Here is a 23,678-nt window from a genome sequence, read left to right on the forward strand (position 1 = left end):
CCGCAAAGCATAATTGTAAATTTGCCATTTGCCATTTAATTTATGAGTCTTCAAGGGCAACGCCAAATACTGTTTCAATAATTTATCGATGCTTGAGCTTCGCTAGGTTACTGGTCTACTCAATGGCACACCCACTCAGAGCCCAGGGCTGTGGCATAAATCAGAGGCAGCGCCACCATAAATTCCCAGCGACAAGTGTCCGGTTAAATAGCGTGCAAAATTCAAGTATATACCAAGTAACTATTATAAGTATATATATTCTTTTATTTTTATTATTATTTTTTTTTTAGAATGTTTCCGAATCAACACACATAAAGAAAAGTAGCACACATTCGTTCAGCACTACGCGAATAAGGGAAGCATCCGAAAGTTGGCTGCACAATTTGTCACTGGGTCATTTCGCACATTAGAAAGGAGTGTGAGAGAAACAGACAGAAAGAAGAAAAGAAAGAAAAAGAAGAGAGCGAGGCAGCTGGACATTTACAGCCGGCTAAACCAGAAATTTAGTACTAAAGGGAGAAGGAAATGAATGACTAGCAGCTACCATTGAAGATATCAGTATTTAAATAAATACAATAAAAGAATAATATCATAATATTAAAGTAAATAATAATACCATTAATAAGAAAAAATATAAAAAATTAATTTATACCAAAAAAAAAAAAAAAAATTAAATTTAATTTAAAAAAATACAATAATTAATATAAAGGTAGATAGAATATGAAGGTAGAATAAATATAACATTGTATATGATAATATATGGTAGAATAAATTAAAATTTTAAAAGGAAGAATATTAAAATAAAATAATTAAATAATAAATAAATATTTTATATTTACAAGGCTGTCCATATTCGACAAATCAATGTTTTTTTTTTTTTTTTTTTTTTTTTTTTTTTTTTTGCCACATTTTTTCGTCAAATATGAACAGTCCTGTATATTTAATAATAATGAATGTTATTTAATCTACATTAATCAAAAACCTTGTATTAATAACAAAGTTTAATGCCTTGACTCCAATCCTAAATAAATAATAAAAAATAAGAAAATATTTTTCCAAACATAACATTGATATCTTTGCAGCCTTCAGCTCAATTGATGAAATGTCTTCGTCTACTTTGGCCTCCTGCTAATGCTTAATTTAATATACCTGCTGTCTCCTTACTTACAGGATATATGTGGACATTTGTGAAGTAAAACATATATATATTTATATATAATAAATCATGTGCACAGCAAGCAGCAGAACATTCGGCCAACCACTCGACCAACCGCACTGTATACCAGCTGAGCCACCCGGTGGGTCAGTGCTCATTTGGCTGACTGCCTGTCGACGCGACGGCGGCGCCAAAGAACTTCGTTCTGTTTTGTTGGCCATCTTTGACACAGTTTCAATTCGCACAGTTGTGTGAGCCAAATGTTTTTCCGCTCGCTAGTTGCTGGCTGCATACTTATGGCTGGCACTGTTTGAATAATTGTCCGAAAATAGCATAAATCAAGCTGCCTTAAAGGTACGCACTGCAGCTCTATCTAATTACTTATTGTGGTACGCACAGGATGGCGTCGAATAATCAACGAAATTACGAACGCAAGTTGATTAATGAAAGGATGCCTCAGTTTGAGATCGGCCTGCAAGCGCTGAAAGCGTACTCGATGCAGTGTTAATGATTTAATATTAATTTCAAATTTATACCAGCAGCAGTACCTGGTACAAGGAGCTCTGTTCCTCCATCCAAATGCCGAGAGCAGCTGGCGCAATTGACCACACACACACACACAAGTACGAACTTAATTATGAGCACAATTAAATTGCTATTAAGTGAGAGTAGCTAGCAGGCAGTTATATAGCCACACCCCTCATCCCCCTCCCCTAAGGCACTTCCGCATTGCTCGTCAGCATAATTATGTTATTTTGGCTTTTGTATGCAGCCAAAGAGCTCAATCTCTGGAGCACTTCGACTCGGAGTCGTACTGCGCTCTGTTTGCATTTGGTGTGGGCGGAAATTGAATTTTATGCAATTTCGTTGCATGTCATTAGACGCAATTATGTAATAGAAGTTTTCAGTGCTCAAAGTGTTGAACAGTAACTACATTTTATCACATTATAGCTGCACTTGAAATCCAACTGTTTTGGCCTTTCCTTTGTTAACTGATGTTAATTTATCTTATTTCATTAGCATTTTCTTTGTGTATGTGAATGAAAGTGGGCCAGGATATGATAGATAATAGTAAACATTTGGCTTCTGATTATTCTGATTATTCTCTCTTGATAACTTTTAACTTGTATTTATAATTAATTACAGTGTAATCTAGTTATAAAGCAGCTTAAGCGACCATCGTTATATCCGGCAGACATTCTAACCGTATAACATTGCTCAGATAAGTTTTTCTGAGGACCAGAATTTACGCCGGATGCTATAAGTAGAGTCGTTTTAAGCGGATTCTACTGTAATTATATTAATTACTGTTTAGTCAAATTTAATTTCTGTTTAGTTAAAGCATTTTTATATAGAAAAGTTTGAGGATATCATAATATGAGTAAAAATGGTAAGAAGCTGCAAACAAATGTTAAAATTCAAAAATTCGTTTTAATAAATTTTCCGTCATGAACATACAATTATACGGAAATCGTATACATGCCTCCTACGCAGGTAGAGGGATAAAAATAGATTAGGGACACAAGTATGAAATCTATGAATAGGCAGATGGGCGCTGACCCTTACAGCCTCAGCGAAGGGACAAGAATAATCAATAGCACTATAAGATTTTTGGTGAGAGAAGCAGCAGGAGAACTGTGGTTTGAGTTATGCTAATAACATAATGCTGTTAATAGCATAGCATAGTATGGTGCGAGAGGAGCAAGTCCTGTTAATTGGATCTGGCATTATCTAGCCCAATACTGAGCTTCACAAACTCAGCAATAGATAAATTAAGTTTAAGGTATGAATTTATGCCTGAGTCTAGGTATACAAAATAGCAAAATAGTCCATATTCACTATGATGATCACCATATTAATAGTTCCAATTATTTAAGTTTCATTACACTTTCTCGTTCTCACGTACCCCAGCTTATAATCAAATAATCAAATTTATTTTATAATTATAATTACTTTAGCCCAAAGGAAAATAGTTTTGCTATACATTAATTGGACACCAATTCTATTGCTATATCATCACAAATCTTCATATTCAAGTTTAATATTACTAATAAATCAAGCTATGTGCTTTGCATTCCCTTTGCAGTCATTTCAAATTATATTGCTTTAAATTATATTCAATCAATATTCATGTTATTTGAGGCAAACCTTAAAAACCACAATATATACAACTTCCTATTCCTCTTTTTTAGAAAATACTCTCAGCCTGATTAAGTGCGCATTGTTCAAGCAGTAGACTTTCATATTTTGATTCTCATTAATTATTTCCAAGTCAGTGCACAGCATTTTGTGCTTATCGACAAAGTATGGCAAATAAATTTCACATTTCCTGAGACATTTGTCACATTGAAAGGGCGGACTCTGCAGTGCCTCAACGAACCCTTTTCACACACAGTTTTTTTTCGAGGGGGGGACCTATAGAAAATTGCTTCATAAATTGCTGCAGCTTCCGGCGCACATTTTTCAACTTATTAATTTTCCATTAAGTCTTACAAGCAATTAAGTTTAAGGACCAGCTAAATTAGAGACACGGAAAACCAAAGCCATAACGAAGCCCCAAAACAATGACAGCACAAACAGTTCGAATACAAAATTATCAACACGTTCCGCTTATTAACTGGGCAGTTTGGGCAATTCCATAAATAAATAAAACGTCGGAGACAAATCCTTGTTGGTTGCATACTAAGCAAATCTGTCACAATTGTTTGACTTATGTGCGAGCGAGACAGACAGAGATGGAGAACGACAAATGAACAGGCGGTAGACAGAAGAGAGAAAGAGTGGAAGGCAATGCTGCATGAAATAAGCAAAATATTGCTGAAAATTTCCGGAGCATCAGAGGCATTTTCAGTGTGCAAATATTTTTGGGGAATTGTGAATTGTGAGATGCGTAAATTTTACGCTTGCCTGAATTTTGCCAACAGCCGCCTACTGAAGTCACAAAGCAAATGGGTTCAACAAGAAAATACGCACAATAATCATTATGCATTATGATTATCGTGCTGCCGATGATCATGACCATCATCATGAGAGTGACTTTGATTTTCGTTAGAATTTCTTCATTTGATGGCTTTGATTTAGATTTATGCATGCTGATATGCTTTAAAACGGATGCCCTAGCAGACGCACACACACACACCAACACAAACAGGGCTTGTGCCATATCCTTGGGGTCCTGGGCCAACATTTGCTAGCGCATAATGCTTTCAAAGCTGCTGTCAGCCAGCTGCGCCACTTGAAGCAATTTATGAAGCATTTTACTTACTTAGCTGCTGATTTACTCCACCCAATGCCAAACGAGTTGTGTGCATGTGTGCGTGTGTGTCTGTGTGTGTGACTGTATATATGTATATATAACAGCTGGCGTGGACCTTCGCCCAGCACATGTGTCTGCGATTTTTCTATGAATATGAAATAAGTTTTTGCCTCGCATGTGCGTAAATAAACAAACAGCAGAAAGCAGCGCATAGCCTGGCTTGTGGGCGTGGCACTAGGATATTCTCTTCTTGTCGAGTCGTGTCCTGACTAGCGATCGAGTGCGTTTGTGCAAACAATATGTAGCGTACTTCCAGCCAGCTGCCTCCTTTCAATATTTGCCAAAGGCGTCGGCGAACTCTAAATAAACCAGCCAAAGTACTTGGATACCCAAGGAATATACCCTAAGTCTAACTTAATATTTTTTTAAATAATTTTAGATATTTTTAAAACACAATTTAAAGCGATAATAACTAATTTTTGCTTGAGCTGAGATAATCTACGTTTTTTTCTCTTTATTTGAGCTAGCCCATCATACTCTATGCACATTTCTTTTCTACAGGGTATAAGAAATTCCCAAGTAGCTACAAATTAAATACACGTTGCCTACTTTACGGCTGCCGGTAAAAAAATTTAACGCAGATTTTATGCAGGTCACAAATAAAATGAAAAGAAAGGAATGGAATGGAACGGAAAAGAAAAGGAATATAAAAGCCCCCACAAGAGTAACCCTTTCAGCCTGAGCATTACTTAAACTATGCCAAAAGGTATGTGAGCCGTGCCCAGGGAAAGGTGAAATTGCCATTTTTCGCGCATAAACTTAAACGGAATAAGCCATAAGCCGCACTGGGCAGACGCCAGTGGCCCAAGGTCAGTTCTCTCGAGGCTTTGGGTAAGCTGCAATTAAATTTTTATCGTTCGCACCAATCGATGGAGCAGCCAACAATGACGCGACATTTTCACAAAGATGCTCTCAAATTACTGTAAGCAGACTGAGAGACGGATATATGGATGGCCATAATTGCACAAAGCAAATGAAAGTAGCGAAGACAGCGCTTCGTTAGGGCGCCGTCTGCTGGATTATATTCTTCATCCACGCTTGTTTTTTTCCTTTTCTGCTGATGATTTGCTCGTTTTTGTGCGGCATTTGAGAGTTTGTCAGTTTGCCATTTTGCCTGTTCTGTTGGTTGTTTACATAAAAATATTGCCAACGCGGCAGGGAGCGGGCCGAAAGCAAAACATAATGAGGCAGACAACAGCCCACACTCCACATCCCACATCCCACATCCAGCGAGCTGGCTTCCAGACGCGAATGACGGGGCAGACTAAACGGAGACTGAAAAAAACCAACTAGTCTGCGCTTTTCCAAATGCAAGTGGAAATACAAAATAAGAAAACGAAAAAAAAAAAAAAAAAAAAAATAGGAAAATAAAGAAAAACACCAGACAAAGTGGTAAATAGACGTAAAACGCGTGACTTTCACTTTGATGTCGCGTCTGCCGACGTCGCATTGTCGATTTGACCGTGGAGCCAAAGCCAGCAGCCAGGCCAAGAGGTAGTTTACACTGAAATGGAATACGGGCAACTCCAGCTGGCTGACTGACGACTCCTGCTGCCTGCTTTCCCGCTGATGTTTGCATAGACAGCACGTGCAGTCGGCTGCAAAGTTCTGCTTGTTTTTCCTTCTCACTCTGATGCCAGCTGTGGGTGCAAAATATAGCCGAGACTAGACAACAGCTGCACCACTGCACTCAATCGACATTGTCTTTAGCCAAGCATAAGGCGAACATTGAAAATCCGGGAACAACAGGCAGTGGAGTGCGGCTAAAATATACGCAATACTAGAATCATTTAATGGCTCTTAGAATCACAATGCAATGAATGAGCGTATTTATTGATCGATAAAATAATAATTTTAATGGAATTTTATTTGCCATTATAAGGAAGGTAATTTACCTAATAAATTCAGGATCAATTGAGCAGCAGTCAGGCAGAAAACAAGTACAAAAATTGCACACAGGTGAGTAGGTAGTTTTGCCGCACTCGGTCACAGTCCTTGATACTATTTTTTCTTGACTATTATTATTATTTATTTCTTTATGTTTTTTTTTTTTTTATTATTATTATGAAGCGTAGAATGATATCATATAAAATCAAAGAATAATTTACACTATGAATAAGAATATTCATATACATATACAATAATCTATATTCACTCAAAAACCATCTCTAAATAATGTGGTTTGGCCTTAAATTTAATTAATTTATTATATACATATATATTTTTTTTATATTTTTAGCATCTTAATAATAATTATAATAAAAAATAAATAAAATAAAAATATTTATAATAATAATATTGTTAATTTAAATTAATAAATTATATTCATAATAATAATAGTAATAAATCAATAATATATAAATAAAGAAAGTGTATTTAAATATAAAATAAATTAATTATATATAATATAACAATAGCATCATATAAATTCAGTATTTAATAAAAGATATAAAGTGGCCCATTTAAAAACGTTTTCCCCACCTACTACTATAACTTTTGTGAAGCATCAATGCTTTGACGGCAGCACAAAGTCTCTCATAGATATCGTTTGCAAGTAAACAACTGTTATTGCTGTGTTTTTCGTAGCCGCAAACATGCAATTTAAGAGCTTCGGAGAGGCTTTGGCAACTGACCGTTGCAAACACAAATTTCACCGCTGCCTGCAGCCAGGTTGTCACAAAAGTTAACACATAGCTACTGAGACAAGTGGAAGCAGGTTACACTAAAAAAAAAAAAAAAAACTAGCATAAAAGCAGAAAATTAGAAAAACATGAAAGCCACGAAGAAGAACAAGTGGAACTAGTGTACATACTAGCAGTCAAGTTGCATGCGACACACCTTGAGGCGGCCGGCGAACTGGAGCTGGCAAATGTTTGCTCGAGCGGCGTTAAAGGCGGCGGCTTATCAGCAGGTGCCACAATGCCACTCACTCACAGAAGCTGCAAGACAAGCTCACATATACATATACATATACCAGTATAGAAAGAGCAAAACTGATTCGGACTGTCGGAATGAGCGCCTTGGGCTAGCTGCATGCTAAAGTGCTGCTGTTTTTAGTTATCAAAACTTCAAGCTGCAAATGACAAACAAGACGGCAGCAGTGGAAAAGCTGGCAGAGCTGTTAGAACTGTTAGAGCTGTTAGATAATGAAGCGTAAACTTTTGCCACAAATAAAGAAAAGCGCGCCATGAAAAATTAGCTGAGCGCCGTTTTGCCTCTGCCGCTGAGCAATTGTGTCAGCGCGGAGATGCCACAACTTGAGGCAAATGGAAAAATGCCGTTGCATACTTTGCGGCTGTCTGCGATAAAAGTTTGCCCAACGCGAACGCGAAGCGCCAAATTGTGTGTAAATACTTAAAAAGTCGTTAGTGCTAGCAAGAAATGGACGCCTAGAAGCGAAAGGTCCAAGGTCCAAGACTGCAAAAAGTATGAAGGTATGCCAGCTACGGCTGATTAAAGTTATGCATTGGAGATGACAGAGTGTCTGAATATATGCGATTTAGAAGTATAACTGTATTAAAAATAAAATAATAAATAATTATATCAATATTAAAATTAAATTATAAATAATTTGTATCAATAATTAAATATAAAAAGCAGATCTCCATAAATAATTAATTGTAAATATTTAGATATTTAGATTTCAATGTAAATACTGTTTTCTAGCCCACATATAGGTTAAAATATTAAATAGGTTAAAATATTAAAATATTAAATATATAATAAATATGCTTATAAAGTCTGCTTATGATCTCATTTGACAGATTGTCTGATTAGATGCATGCGATAAATTGTTATGCGGATTTTGAAATATAAATGTATTGATAATTAAATAATAATTAAATATGTGGATAATTAAATATATATTAAATATAATAAATATACCTATGATCTTTCATTATGATCTCACAATCCTAAGACAATGCGGTTAATGAAAATATAACAACTTTCATTTTGTCATCTTTAACTAATAGTGATGACATCTTGTCCGTGACACGCCATGAACTAAGCACGAAGCGTGCTCAGCTCTAGTTGGCTGCTATGCAAGTTGCAAGTGCTGCAAATATTTTTTAATGAGCAGCGTCTGCTGAAGCCGTCGCCTTCATCATTAAAAATATGCAGGCATCGACTTTGATGATTGATTGAGCTGGCTGTTACGACTGGCTGCCACATATACATACACACATGCACATATACACACACACATACATATATACTATATACTTAAGTGCGCCTGAAAGCGTGCTGCCATAAATTTGCCTAATCAAACTATTTAGGCGCAGTGTCTGTCACGCTGCGGAAGTCAAGCTGGCGTCGTGCCCATTAGAGAGCTGACGAGCAATGGGCAGAGCGTGGGCGTGTCGCACATGTGTTGCTTGATGCTTTTGGGCGCTCGCTGCCCAGACGACACACATAATCCTAATTAATTGCCAGCATCAGGCTGAACGGCAGCACAAAGCTGCACTCACTTGTGCCTTAATTCGAATGCATCCACAGCACATTCACATTCACATTCACATCCACACTCACATTCACATTGCTGGCATCCATTCTCGTGCTGCTCATATCCCATATCCCATTTGGCCTGCTCGACAGGTGCACGTGAGCACTTCGTGTGCACCATTTAGTCGCCGAGTGGAATGACGAGCTGACGAGGCAGAAGCAGAAGTCTGCTGCGACTGCTGCTGGCTCGGCTGCCAGCAGCCAGCCACCGTTCATTGCGTTGCATGCCACTGCGCCATTATTTCCTTTTAATTTGCTTTGGCTGCAAAAGTCGTGGCGTGTTCAATGCTCCCCCCTAACGCAACGACAAGCAGCGAGAAGCGAGCAGCGAGAAGCGAGCAGCGACGCATTTCATGCACTTGGCTGAGCTTTGAAGTTGCTTAACACGTTTGATGTTTGCTGCAGCAGCAGCAGCTTCAGCGCCAGCCACCAGCAGCCGATGGGCTATTGCTCATTTGTATTATGTTTGTGCACGAGTGTGTGTGTGTGTGTGTGTGTGTGGAGCTATAAAGTTTAATGCATACAGTGAGTGTGACAGCTGGCGAAGGGATCGATTGGGGCATGAGCGACTAATGCAGCGAACAAGTCTCTTGCAGACATTGTGAAAGCCTAAGAGCTGACATTGCAAATTGGACGGCATATTCTGGAAGAAAGCGCTTGGTAAGCCATACGAAATATGCATAAATACTAAGCAGCTCTAGTGTGTTTAAATTTTAGTGCGGGCTTTAAAGAAATCTCAATTTAAATTTTGCAGATCTTGGCCAAGGAGAAATGAGATGGTAAACCCTAAAGACCAAAGCAAAACACAAGAGAAAAATTGCAAAAGTTTCTCCACTCAAAGGCGACTGAGCTCGATACGAGAGAGCGAGAGCTAGCTAGAGCGAGTGACGGAGATGGCAATAGCTTGCGTCTCTTAAATATGCCGCAATAATCGAAGTTGAAGTCGAACATCAATGGCCCACCAAAGACTAACTGCCAAAGCAGCTGGGCAAAGCAGACAGAGCAGACGTTGCGTCGCCTCGGGCCCAGTCGGAGCAGCTTCCCAAAAAGTATTCAACACAATTTTAATTAGTTTTGAAAAGTATTTTAATTTTTGCAATTTGTGTGTGCCACACGGCGGCAGCCGGAGCCGCAGAAATCTTTTGCCTATTGGCAAAGCAATTGTGGCTGTTTCCAGCAAGAGCCACTCCGCCCCCACCGACCCCCCCTTAGAGCGTTGGAACAAGCCGTAATCACGTTTAATGCGGCACTTTAATGATTATTAACATTATTAGTTGTAATGAGCGTCGTCAGCCCGTTTTAAAGTTTGCCAAGTGAAATTTGCCAGCTATTCAAAGAATGGATGCGTACAACAAACGCAAAACTCTACAAAACAGAAGAGATGAAAAAACCAAAAAACAAAAAGCAAAAAAAAAAAAAAAAAAAAAAATCCAGCGAAAGTTGAAAAAGTTGGTAGAAATTTTTGCAATTATTTTTCTGTTTTAATGTAATAGTGGCGTTTCCAGTTTTTCCCCTTTTTTTCGGGCTCAATTTTATTTCTTTCTTTTTGTGTGTATGTGTAAGTGTGTGTGTGTGTTTTTAGCTTTTAAGCAAAAAGTTTGTTTAAACTATGCGGCCGGGCCCGGTTTGAACGGCTCACAATTTGTCCGTCAATCCGTCCAGCTGTCCGGTTGTCTGTCCTTCGGCCGTGGTCAGTTGTTTAGCGGTTGTGTTGAAGCATTCTCAAAAGTATGCTTTGATTTTGCGCCCGACGTTTGACGCTTTGCTCATTGCGTGGAATTCAGTGTTCGAATTGTGTTGGTGCGTCGCTCTTTTGCCCAACTATTGCCGGATATGTTTTGCTATTTTATAGACTTTGATTTTTATTTTCAGCTATTTGCTCTTTTTTTTCTGCTGAAAAAGTTTTCAAATTAAAGCCACTAGTTTTGGGCAAAAGTTTACCTCTGTTGGCTTCTAGAGCTCCAAGATAGAAATTTATTCTGCCTGCTGCTCGAGACTGAGCTTACGAGTATTTTAAAGCATTGAGACTTACCTAAAATGAGAACAGAAATTAGGAAAAAAGTTAGTCACCAAATTCTCAATGCTTTGTATATAATTTTAAATTAATTTAATTGGATCAGTTGAATATTGTATAGTATGGATATGTTTGAACATTTTTAACTTGCAATTTATTTAGATTAAATAAAAAATAAAATGAAAAAATACCACAGACCTTCCTAAATTTCAAAGTCAACCAAAAACTTAGCTTATTCCTAATCAATACGGCTGATCAATATTTGTCAATGTTTTGCCAGCTCGAAAGAGCTCGAATTCCTTTACTAACTATCAGAGGAGTTGTCGCGCTTACACTCGAGTTATCCTGCGCCAGGACTTAATTACACACAACTCATTTGCCGCATACAAAACGAATCCTCCAGACGCACAACCCAAGGCTCCCACGTGGGAACTGACAGCCTGACAGAGAATAGTCGCTGTTGTCGTCGCAATTCGAAATAGAAAACCCAAAAAAGGACACAGACAGCGGGGACAACACATGAGTCAGAGTCAGTCATAGCCTGAGGTCGACACAGACCAGAGAACCTGGTGGCAGTCACAATCACTGAAGCATGCAACTAACACAGACTTTTGTTTATATGTCATACAAATTACTCATACGTTAATAATTTAAACGGATGGCTGTTGATGATGGCCAGTCAAGGCGTCTGCAAATTTGCTTTGCCAATATGCCACACACCCCGCCCACATCCTTCCCAGCCGCCCATGAACTGTGAAATCAATACGAAATGAAAACCAAATACGCATTGCCAGTCTCTATGTCTCTCGCTCTGTCTCACTGACTGTCTGTGTGATGGCCTGTCTAAACATGAAGGCAGCACCTCAAGCTTGTTTACTTTATGCCCGATAACTTTCATTATCCTGCCCCAGAATTCATAACCCAAAGCAAAGATAGCAATAGAGCTATGTATGCGTATTTGCTCAATGCAATGTTGATGCCTGTTTGCCTTTGTATTTGCTTCGACTATATATATTCCACGTTACAAATTTCATTAATTCATCAATGAATCAAGACTGGAGTCATTATTTTCTATTGCCTATTGACTTAGCATTCAAATTATAAGCATATACGTATTTCTATAGCATTGAGCAGTTATTTGCTGAGCGACTTTCATAGAACTAACAAGTGGTTTGAAAAGGTCCTTAATTATTTAGGATAATACTTGTTAATGGAAAAGGGATTGATTGATATAATTTACTGAATAGTTGCATTCTGCTTAAATGGGACAGCCTTAAACCATTTTTCATCTTTTTTTTTTTATAGCCAAATGCTATATATAAGTAAAAATATAAAAGTAAATTCAGTCATAAATCTTGACACATTCAAGACTAATCAATTTTAATATCTTGCACATATGATTATCTTTTGATATATACACACACATTCCAATTGTCTACTTTACTCATTTACTTCACTCCAGTTTAAGTTTCAGAATCAGTATCAGAATCGTCATATTCGAGCTCTTCACCCATTCTAGGATCGAGCCACTTTAATTGCAGACATGTATCGCTGTCGCTAATAAAGTAGCTCCCCTCAGAATGGGGCAAGGGCAATAATATTTTCGACCCTGGTCTTGTCTGCAGAGGTAACTCTCCAAATTCATTTACCCATTCATTTATCAATGCTTTCTCTGATTGTTGTCTAGCCTCATCGGGTTCTGGGTTACCTTCATCTGAGCTTGTCGAAAACTGTAGTTGTTGGCAGCTGTGATTGAACCGGTTTCGAAATTCGAACATGTAGTTTATGCTATTCAGACGTGTGGCATGCGGTATACCAAGAGCATCAAGAATTCCAACTGATTTAGTAAACCCTCTTTGATTTTGTGAACCTAACCATGGGCGTTTGCTCTCCAGACGTCTCATGGCGTGAGGCTGGTCCAGCTTATTCCCTTGGAAAATAGTTGATATTAGAGCATCGTTGAGCATATAAAAGGGAGCTAATATATCTTTTTTTAGCCGATCACCAACCGTTTTATCTGTGTTCATGGCCTCGAGCTTCTTCTTTTTCCTTGTATCCTCCTCCAGCTGCTTATTAAGTTCAACTACTTCGTTTTGTGTTTCTGCCTGGTTTCTTTCAGTCACTTCTGCTTTCATTTCAATATTACCGTCTGGTGCATTCTGTAAGTCGGCCACATCACATTCCTTCTCTGTTTTGTTCGATTTCTTCTCTTTCTCAGTTTTCCTGCACTGATTCGGTAAACTGTCTCTCTTATCATCTAGCGATTTCCTAGCATTCCTTTGACTTTCTTCGGTTGCCTGAGTCTGTTTCTTCAGCTTTTCATGATTTGCTTTAGCTGTCTCGTCTACTCTTTCTAAGTCGTCTTCACACTTGTTTTTCGTTACGGACTTCATGAATTTGCTTGGCAGCACATTTTCAATGTTAATTTGTTTGGCGACTACAAACTGATTTTTCCTTCTTCCGATAGCATCCAAGCACCTTTTGTGTAGCATCGATCCCACCTCCTGTAATACATTGTTATTCCTTTTTAACATCTGATGCAGGTATTCCGCACAGCTATCTTCCAGCTGTATGCCATATTTTCTTTTTAGTATTCTACATTTATTGATAATACTATCAATCTGACTCATCTCAGATTTGATGTAGTCGACATAGAGCCTAATACTATGTTGATCATCAAATCTCAAATCGTCAAATTCTTTACTCAGCTTCTGCTGTTGGGTCTGAGAATTATTATCACTCAATGCATCCAGTTCCATCTTCGCATAATCTTGTATACGCTTAATACTGTTAGATTTGTGGCAGCGGAGATCAGTCAATTGAGGTTTTGTGAATGCAGCACTGCTCTTCTTCATCAGATGCATAGAAGAATTCGCATTTGCAGAGCCGGAAATGGAGTTGGAATTATTATTATTGACGCATTTATTTATCATTTTCGATTTCATTGGCCTTCGGTCAGACATCTTCGGGTACTTGACATCTTCTACTTCGTTTACCGATTTCCAATATTGATCGGCTATATTCAACTTTTTTCTAAGTGGTTGCATGGGCCACAGCTCGCTTGACTTCTGCTTCACTCTGAAATATAACGAATCAGCGTTGGATTCAAATCGCTCATTTCTAAACTCCTGTTTCGTTAAATTAAAAGAGGATTGATCTTCACGAAAACATTGCATTATATGATCTTTGTTCCAACTTTTGGGATGGGTAGGCCAACAAGCTGATGTTGAACTCTTATTGGGCTGGGCTATACCGTCATATTCATGCACAGCATTGAATAATTCCTTATCATATTCTTGTAGTCTATCTCTTAGCAGTCCTGTGGGTTTTGCGCTTAATGTGAAGCTAGGATCGTTTCGTAGTTTCCTTAGAGCATCTTCTAGTAAGGGTAATGGTTGGTACATGACAGATGATTTGGGGATGGGACCATTTAAGTGCTTTCTTCGTTTATCGGGACAGAAATCGGAAGAGGGCGTTCGATTCTGAAGCTCATAATTGGGTTGGGCAGACCGCTTGACAATAGGTACCGAAATATTCTTCAAATCCAATTCATATTGAGCCGGCACAGCATTTTTACTCCACTGATCATTTGCCACTCTGGCATGACATTTTGTGCAACGTAATGTCCCCGAGAGCATATACGTAGGCTGGGGACAAGACTTTGCCTCACAATGAATGCAGTGCGGATCTTGTTCGTCTATCAAATGAGTAGAATGCAAGCTGGAGCCGTGCTGTGCCAACCCATTGCCGCTTTTTGTAGTATTTCGTATTACCTTTGATGAAAAACAACCTTTACGTTGCTCTGGTTGACCTGAAAGCGCTCTATGTAATGGCTGACATTTGTTTTTAGTTTGGCTCTTTAGCTCGTTGGACGCCAGCCCTGAAAATGGGCCGATTTTGCGTGAAGATATGTCCTGGCAATCATAGAACTGTTCTTCATTTTTGTCGTCTGTCGATTCAAAAGGATCCCTTGAGTGAGCCCCGTTTGCTGATTTACATTTATGCGGCAGACATCTATTGATTTCAATTTTGGATTTTCTCTCTGCAGTCGAATTCCTTTTAATGACATTCCCTTTTACAGTCTTGTTCAAGTTGGATTCACTACTTTTCTCACTTGACTGCGCGTATGTATGGGACTCTCCTTTTACTGGTGGCTTCCTACTGGAGCTTCGATTGCGTAAATAGCAATCGGATTGGTTATCGATCGAATGTGGAATGCATTTGAATTTCACTTTTTGTTCCCGCTGTTTGGTTTCCTTCTTAATAAGGCTCTTCTTTGGAATAAGTGACTGTGAGGGCCTTGTGCATGAGGAGCTCTTGCCTCTAATATTCGAGTTAACCTCTACTGGTAGCTGGCACCGCTTGCAGCCGTTTATAATTGGTTCGAGCTGTGTAAAGCTGCAAATGCGCCACATTTCGGCAACGCCCAGAAAGCAAATCAATTTTGTGCCAAATAAAAAATATCATTTATAACTAGGCCTGACGATAAATTTATTTACTGAAAGCAGGGGAAGCTACTGAATACAATTTCAAAACCCCTAATTTTTTTTTTTTTTAATTACCTAAAGTTTAATGTCACATTGAGCCTTCAATACCTGCTCGGCCGATTTCTTCATCGCATTTGACTCCCATTTCGATAGATGTGGACGAATAATCCCAAAGAGGCCCCATTTGTTAACAATGCACGGTAGCGATAAGAATATATCGTCTTTGATTCCACACATTCCCTTGGCATTTGTTGACAACGACAAGATCCGGTTGCTGTTCTCGAATATTGCAGATACAACATCGGCAACAGCATGTCCAATGGCCCAGTTCGTGTAGCCCTTTAGGGCAATCACCTTGGCCGCCGCCTCGACAACGTCCTTATGTACTTTGCACCACTGCATCGGATCTTCGCTTGTGCCAATCTTTGGCACCAGTTGCTCTAGCCGCACACCCCCCACCGTAACCGAGGACCACATTGGCACCGAACGTTCCCCATTCTCCCCGAGGACAAATGCATTCACCGAACTAGTTGCCACGCCCAAAAGCTGCGCAATAAACAGTCGAAAGCGTGCAGTGTCTAAATGACAGCCGGTGCTAATGCATCGCTCGTAGGGTAACTTGGATATTTTATGGGCCACCCAGGCCATGACATCGGATGGATTTGAAACAATAATAAATACAGCCTTGGGGCTTTCTTTAACCAGGCTGGGCATTACACACTTGATAATATCCGCCGTTTTTTGGGCAACCTCTGAAGGCTTCTCGTTGGCTTTCGGGCGTACTCCACTCGTCACTACAACTACTCTAGAGTCCCGTGTCGATCCAATATCGCAGCACTTCGCAACATTACAGTTATTTAGAAATAATGAGCCGTGTACCAAGTCCGCGCTCTCGGCAGTACACAAATCCTTATTGATATCGTATAGAGCTATGTCGTTCGTAATCCCCTTCGAAAGCAGAGCTACTGCACACGCCATGCCCACGGCACCAGAACCGATAATAGAGACCTTGTTTCCAGGCTGTACCTCCTGCTGTTTCAAGCGTTTGAACAAGCAGGTGCGAAAAGCATTCAAAAGCTTGTCATCGTTACAGCTCGACGAAGCAGAGCGTGTAATATATAATATTTGAGTGGCACATAGAGGCAATTGCCTCATACTATTCATACTACTGGAAGTCAATACATTAGTACAAATTCTGGATGAACAGTGCTTCATCTTCATGCAAATTGTCTAAACAAAAAAAAAAAAAATTGATAAAAATTTTGAAATGAGTTAAAAATAACAGAAATAATTTTGAGGCGTTTGAAATGTTGTGGTTAACACAAAAAAAAAATTCCAGAAAGGGTGCTATAACATTTTCTTTTTATATTCTGCTGTCCAAATGATTTAAAATATTGATATTGTCATTATTATCGATTAAACTTATTGGAGAATTTTAAATATTTTTAATGATCATTCTGACAAAAAAAAAAATTTCCTAATGTCTGTTTATTTTCAACAGAGTTGACAAAAATTTCAAATTGTTGATTAAAATATGGGATACCCTATAATTATGGAATCAGAATTATGACAAGGAAAAAATATTATTACTTATATGCATTTTATTTGCATGATAATTATTTTATATATTATTCCATAATAATTAATAATTAATGTTTTTATTATGAAGCTTCAGACAACATGCCATTTTAGAATTTAATACTATTCTGTAGGTTTAGCATTACTTTGGCTGAGTTCTCGAATTTGCATTTTTCCCAGTCTGAAAGTTGAGGATGTAATACTCCATAGATACCCCACTTGTTAACAATGCAAGGCAACGACAGAAAAACTTCATCTTTGACTCCACACATGCCCTTCGCATTCGTTGACAATGACAAGATGCGATTACTGTCTTCGAAGATGGCAGACACAACATCGGCAACGGTGAGGCCAACCGCCCAATTTGTGTAGCCCTTACCACCGATTACTTTATAGGCCGCGTTAACAACATTCTTGTGTACATTCGACCAAGCCAACGGATCATCCTCGGTACCTATGGGCGGCAGCAAGTCCTTTAGTAGAGTTCCGCCCACACTGACGGAGGACCAGATTGGCACCGAAGTGTCTCCGTGCTCTCCCAACACCATTCCCTGCACCGAGCTCGTTGACACCCGCAATAGCTTTCCTATAAACATGCGGAATCGCGCTGTATCCAAGTGGCATCCAGTGCTGAAGCAGCGCTCATAGGGTAGGTTGGTGATCTTGCGGGTAACCCATGTCATTACATCAACTGGATTCGATACAACGATGAAGACAGCTTTTGGACTCTGCTTGAGCAATTCAGGAGCAAGTTCTTTGATGATTTCTGCCGACCTGTGGACCAGATTCTGGCGTGACTCGTTCGGTTTACTACGCACCCCTGCCGTGATCACTATCACGCGTGAGTTTTTTGTGCACTCAATGGTAGTTCGATTGTCAATTTTGCAGTTGTGAAGGAAAAGCGATCCTTGTAGCAGGTCTTGCCGCTCTGCAGAACAGAACTCTTTCCTCAAATCATAGAGAGCTATGTTGTTGGTGATGCCTTTGGAAAGCAGGGCTATAGCACACGCAGTGCCTACGGCGCCGGCTCCGACAATAGATACTTTGTTCCCACATTGAACGTCTTGTTCTTCTGAGCGTCTGTACAAGCAATCGCGAAAATCATCGAAAAGTTTATCATCTTTACAGCTGGTCGAGTCGGAAGATGCTGATGAATATCTAGTTGGTATTAAGTCGCCAGGCTTTGTATTACTGAAAATTTCGAATTTAGGAAAATTTTTATAGACGCCATAAGATAACGATTTGATCATCATACCGAGCTCAAAAAAGTAGGGTGATTAAAAAAAAAGAAAGAAAACAATGACTTAATTTTGTTTAAAATCTAAACATTTTGAAATACTCGTTTTGCTATTGTTACTTTAAGTCAAGATTATTGATTCATTTTGAATATGAAATTTATGTTAGTTCCCAATAAAACTTTCTCTCAAAAAGTTGACAGTTATTGCAAAATGTTCCTTTTGATTTCGTTACATATTTATTTGATGAATTTTGAGTACATGTAGTCAAAAGCATTGAAAGTAGATGACCCAGAATTTAGTGACTAAATATGTCCATTTATCAATGACCTATTTCAAATACAATCAGCATGTGTTTTACAGAAATTTTATAGACGATAGACAGTAATAGAGAACGACTTGCTTCGCACGAATTCCTCACCAGGTTTCTTGACTGATTCAACCAAAAAAAAAATTTAATTTTGTTTTGCATACAACAGTTTTCATGGAGGATTTTGAAAGACGAGCTGTACCACCAAGAACAAATCTTGGCTTCACTTTTACTTCGTTTTCGCTCTACTAAAACAGTTAAAACAGAACGCGAATTTCAATGGAAATTCTGTATCCGGCAAAACGCTCTGCCAACACCAATTAAAAGTAATTTATTAAGAATATTGAAAACTTTACTAAAATCTGGTGCTTAGAGCTTAATACTATTCTGTGTATTTAGTAATTTTGCTGCTGACATCTTGAGCTTTTCTTTCTCCCAATCTGAAAGTTGAGGATGTAATACTCCATAAATACCCCACTGGTTAACAATGCAAGGCAACGATAGAAAAATTTCATCTTTCACTCCACACATGCCCTTCGCATTCGTTGACAATGACAAGATGCGATTACTGTTTTCGAAGATGGCAGACACAACATCGGAAACGGTAAGACCGATCGCCCAATTCGTATAGTTCTTACCAGCGATTACTTTATAAGCCGCATTAACAACGCTCTTGTGAACATTCGACCATACCATCGGATCTTTGTCAGTACCTATGGGCGGCAGCAAGTCCTTTAGTAGAGTTCCGCCCACACTGACGGAGGACCAGATTGGCACCGAAGTGTCTCCATGCTCCCCCAACACCATTCCCTGCACCGAGCTCGTAGAGACCCCGACTAACTGGGCTATAAACATGCGGAATCGCGCTGTATCCAAGTGGCATCCAGTGCTGAAGCAGCGCTCATAGGGAAGGTTGGTGATCTTGCGGGCAACCCAAGCCATCACATCTACGGGACTTGACACAACGATAAAGACAGCCTTTGGACTCTGCTTGAGTAATTCAGGAACGATTTGCTTGATCATGTCAGCCGATCTGAGGAGCTGATCCTGGCATGATTCGTTTGGTTTACTGCTCGGTCGAGCCGCAATTACTACCACGCGAGAATTTTTGGTACACTCAATGGTGCTGCTGTTGTCAATGTTGCAGTTCTGAAGGAAAAGCGATGCGTGTCGGAGGTCGTTGCGCTGAGCAGAACTTAAGTCGTTCTTTACATCATAGATGGCTATGTTATTCGTGACGCGTTTTGTTAGCAGGGCAAAGGCACAGCCCATGCCCACGGGTCCAGCACCAACAATGGATACCTTGTTGCCGGCCTGAAAGTCTTGCTTGCAATTTGTTCTGTAAAGAGTGGATCGAAACAGAATAGCTTTTGCTGTGCGCGCCTCATTTTCCTTACGTTCCTTTTCTTCTTGCTCTCGCATTTTTTTCATTGCGCATTTTTGCCGAATAGCGTCTTCTTGCTTTTTTCCGGTAGCATCACGAATTTTTCTAATTGCGCATTTTTTCTTAATAACATCTTGTTCTTCTAATTTTTTAAGAAAGTCGCACTTTGCCTTAGAAGTTTCTTCCTTCTTTTCTTTTTCCCGGGCCTCTCTCTGTTTTTTATCCCCCTCGCACTTTTTTCTTTGAGCTTCTTCTTTCTCTTTCTTTGTAAGTGCCTCTTGCATGTTTTCCATTGCGCACTTTGCTTTAATGGCGTCTTCTTCTTGCTTTTTCTTAAGAGCTTGGCACCTTTCTTCTTCCTTTCGTTTTTTTTCCTCTGCTTCTTTCCGTTTCTTCTCCTCCTCGCACTTTCGCTGTGCTTCTTCTTTCTCCTTTTTTGCAATTGCCTCTTGAATTTTTTTCTTTGCGCACTTTGCCCTAATGGCGTCTTCTTCTTGCTTTTTCTTAAGAGCTTCGCACCTTTCTTCTTCCTTTTTTTTTCTTTCCTCTGCCTCTTTCTGTTTTTTCTCCTCCTCGCACTTTTTTCGTTGCGCTTCTTCTTTCTCTTTTTTATCAATTGCCTCTTGCATTTTTTTCATTGCGCACTTTGCCCTAATAGCGTCTTCTTCTTGTTTTTTCTTGAGAGCCTCGCACTTTTCTTCTTCCTTTCTCTTTTTTTCAAGAGCCTCTTTCTGTTTCTTCTCCTCCTCGCACTTTTTTCTTAGCGCTTCCTCTTTTTCTTTCTTTTCAAGCTCTTCTTTAATTTTTTTCATTGCGCACTTTGCCTTTATAGCATCTTCCTCTTGCTTTTTCTTAAGAGCTGCACACTCTTCTTCTTCTTTTCGCTTTTTTTCTTTCTGTTTCCTGTCCTCCTCGCACTTTTTTCTTTGCGCTTCTTCTTTCTCTTTCTTTTCAAGAGCATCTTGCATTTTTTTCATTGCGCACTTTGCCCTTATAGCGTCTTCCTCTTCTTTTTTCTTCAGATCCTCGCACTTTTCTTTCTGTTTCTTTTCCTCTTCGCATTTTTTTCTAAGCGCTTCTTCTTTTTTCTTCTTTTCAAGTTTCTCTCTCATTTTTTTCATGGCGCACTTTAGTCTAAGGGCATCTTCCTCTTGCTTTTTCTTCAGATCTTCGCACTTAGCAGCTTCTTCCTTTCTTTTCTGTTCCTCTCTCTGTTTCTTTGCCTCCTCACACTTTTTTCTTTGAGCTTCTTCTTGTTCTTTTTTTTGAGCGTCTTCGCATTTCTTTTTTTCAGCTTCTTTATTTTGCTTTTCCTTTTCTGCATGGTCTCGCATTTTTTTCATCGCACACTTAATTCTTAGAGCGTCTTCCTCTAATTTTTGTTTGAGAGCTTTGCACTTGTCTTCTAAATCGATTTCTTTACATTTATTCTCCTCTTTGCTTTGGGCCTTGTCTTCCTGATTCTGTAACTTTTTTTTTAGAGCTTTACACTTTTCCTTTAAAGCCTCTTGCTCACATTTTTCCTTGAGCTTCTTATCATCCGCTTGCTTTTTATCCACTTCCGCCTCACACACTTTTGTGGATGCCTTCCCCGCTTTTCTCTTCTCAGTCACGCTTTGAATTTGCTGTTCTATTTTTTTAATAAGCGCTTCGCACTTTTGATGCAGAATTTCTGCTTCGCGCTCTTTCTTTTCAGCGGTTTCTTGGTTCTTTTTATCTTGCTCGCATTTATTTTTTAAAGACTCTTTCTTCTTTCCCTCGGATTCTTTCTGCATCTTCAATTTCTCGCATTCTCTCTTCTGAGCTTCTTCTTTTTCCTTTTTCTTTTCTATAACTGCTTGCATTCTCATCAATGCACATTTTTTTCTTATGGCATCCTCTTGCAATTTTTTTTTTAGAGATTCGCACTTTTCTTTAATAGCCAGCTCTTCGCACCTTTTCTTTTCAGCCTCCTCTTCCTGTCTCTTCTTTTGATCCTCGCATTGTGTTCTTTGTTGTTCCTGTTTCTCTTTTTCGCATTTTTTCTTTGGTGCACACTCTTTAGTCTTTTTGTTAGGGGGTTTCTTTTCTTCTCCCTTCTCGTCTGCCTTCTTACAAGCTTTCTCTAAGCACTTTTTCTTTAATTTCTCTATTTCGCTCTTAATAAATTCGTCTTGTTCGCGCTTTGCCTCCATTATCTCCTTCTGTAACTCTTTATTTTCGCAGATCTCCTCACATATATCTGTATTAGGCTCCTTTTTCTTCTTTGCTTTTGCACTCTCTTTACATGTTTTACTTTTAGCAGCTTTATCTTTGGAGCATGTTGTTTTAATTGCTGCGCACATTTCCGCCAAAACTTTTTTTCTACATTGCTCTTTAATATGAGCCGACAAATATTTATGAGAGCGCGCCAGTTGGATCTTCTCACGTTTGCTCAATGTTTCGCGGCACTTGCAAATATCTGACCATTCTTTTCGAATACATTTCTCTAATTTTATTAAATATTTGTTCTGGGGATTTGTTGAGGTATCGTCAATTTTACCATTTCTGCACAAGGAAGTACAAATAGTTTCAATTGGATCGTTATCCTCATTTCCTGGCTTTTGTTTATCAACTTTATTACATTCAGTTTTTTCCTTCTTCTCCTCCTTTACACTATTACTTTTTGACTTATTTTCAGATGGGCATTTCTTCTTATCTTTCTGCTCATTACTATCCTTACACCTTTGCTCCGCTTTGGGCTCTCCTGTCTTACCATTTTTTTTCCTACACTTCTTTTTCAATTTCTTGTTAGAGTCCTTTTTGTTTTTATCCCCAGCACCTTTAGCATTCATTCTCCTTTTATCGCACTGTTTTAATATTTTTTTGATCTTTGCAGCTTTAATCAGCACAGCACATTTTTGTTCAAGCTCTTTATCATTGCGAAGCTTCCTATGCGCCAGTTTTTTGCAGGCCTTTCTCATGCCTCGCGTTAAACAGCTCATCATGCCTTCCAAAGCCTTTTTGTCCTTCTGATCCATGCACTGCATTTCCTCGGCAAGCCGCCTTCGCTGAGCTATCAGACAATTTTCTTCATATTGCTTAAGCTGTTGATCCTCTTTAAGCTTTCTGCAGGCCGCTTCATTTCTCTCTATTTCTTTTTCCTTTTTATCCAATATTTTTGAATACAAGTCACACGGATTTTTTTGACTGTCATCAGAAGAACCCGAAGCAGAGTCTGATTTTTTACTATAGGACACACATGGTGTGTATTTTATCGGAAGTTTCGTGGAATGCATACAATCTAAACAACCCGTAAGAATAAAAATGCTTCTTAGAATTGACTTACGCATACAAACGGAAGTAAATCTATTAAAAGACATGCTGATTGGCTTAATTTAAATACTAATACCGCAAATTAAATAAAAATATACAATTTTGCAATTACTATGAAAGTGTTATAGTTAAAATTTTGACATATTGTGAACCAAAAATTTTCTGTTTTCTAGACTTGATCTTTTTGATCTGAGTTGTGTTTTTCAACTTTTTGAGTATACACATTTAAAAAGGAGTACTAGATACCCTAACCAAAAGATTACATTTTTATATATCCATGTTCGTACAATCGCTAGAAATACAATAAAAAAATGATATACTTTTTTTTTTAATTTATTTATATTACTTCTGCATTTACAATTCATTTTTCCATATATAGCATATCTGAAAACCCATTGATC

At 38.7% G+C, this 23,678-nt stretch overlaps 5 protein-coding genes across 6 annotated transcripts in view; all 5 read right to left on the reverse strand.

Annotated features, from left to right (window-relative positions):
* The window catches only part of tei (irregular chiasm C-roughest protein teiresias), a 217,414-nt gene that overhangs the window by 106,789 nt on the left and 86,947 nt on the right, over window positions 1-23,678 (reverse strand). The window lies entirely within an intron of this gene.
* Window positions 12,331-15,404, reverse strand: LOC149268660 (uncharacterized). The gene has a single exon (XM_089470928.1). The coding sequence runs from the start codon at window positions 15,402-15,404 to the stop codon at window positions 12,453-12,455; it is 2,952 nt and encodes a 983-aa protein (XP_089327054.1). The 3' UTR covers window positions 12,331-12,452.
* LOC108614998 (L-lactate dehydrogenase B chain) lies at window positions 15,456-16,927 on the reverse strand. The gene has a single exon (XM_018009226.2). It carries the CDS (start codon window positions 16,695-16,697, stop codon window positions 15,552-15,554), a length of 1,146 nt encoding a protein of 381 aa, XP_017864715.2. The 5' UTR covers window positions 16,698-16,927; the 3' UTR covers window positions 15,456-15,551.
* LOC149268661 (L-lactate dehydrogenase B chain-like) lies at window positions 17,058-18,451 on the reverse strand. Its single transcript, XM_089470936.1, has one exon. It carries the CDS (start codon window positions 18,305-18,307, stop codon window positions 17,165-17,167), a length of 1,143 nt encoding a protein of 380 aa, XP_089327062.1. The 5' UTR covers window positions 18,308-18,451; the 3' UTR covers window positions 17,058-17,164.
* Window positions 18,506-23,476, reverse strand: LOC108620602 (uncharacterized). Its single transcript, XM_018017504.2, has one exon. It carries the CDS (start codon window positions 23,322-23,324, stop codon window positions 18,969-18,971), a length of 4,356 nt encoding a protein of 1,451 aa, XP_017872993.2. The 5' UTR covers window positions 23,325-23,476; the 3' UTR covers window positions 18,506-18,968.

This window comes from Drosophila arizonae, chromosome 5, assembly GCF_054131065.1.
Source record: "Drosophila arizonae isolate 15081-1271.41 chromosome 5, UAZ_ARI_1.0, whole genome shotgun sequence".
In the NCBI taxonomy this organism is placed as follows: domain Eukaryota; kingdom Metazoa; phylum Arthropoda; class Insecta; order Diptera; family Drosophilidae; genus Drosophila; species Drosophila arizonae.

Bases quoted from the DNA above. Each gene is read 5' to 3' on its own strand.
- LOC149268660 (XM_089470928.1), bottom strand. From the start codon at position 15,404: ATGTGGCGCATTTGCAGCTTTACACAGCTCGAACCAATTATAAACGGC.
- LOC108614998 (XM_018009226.2), bottom strand. From the start codon at position 16,697: ATGAAGATGAAGCACTGTTCATCCAGAATTTGTACTAATGTATTGACT.
- LOC149268661 (XM_089470936.1), bottom strand. From the start codon at position 18,307: ATGATGATCAAATCGTTATCTTATGGCGTCTATAAAAATTTTCCTAAA.
- LOC108620602 (XM_018017504.2), bottom strand. From the start codon at position 23,324: ATGTCTTTTAATAGATTTACTTCCGTTTGTATGCGTAAGTCAATTCTA.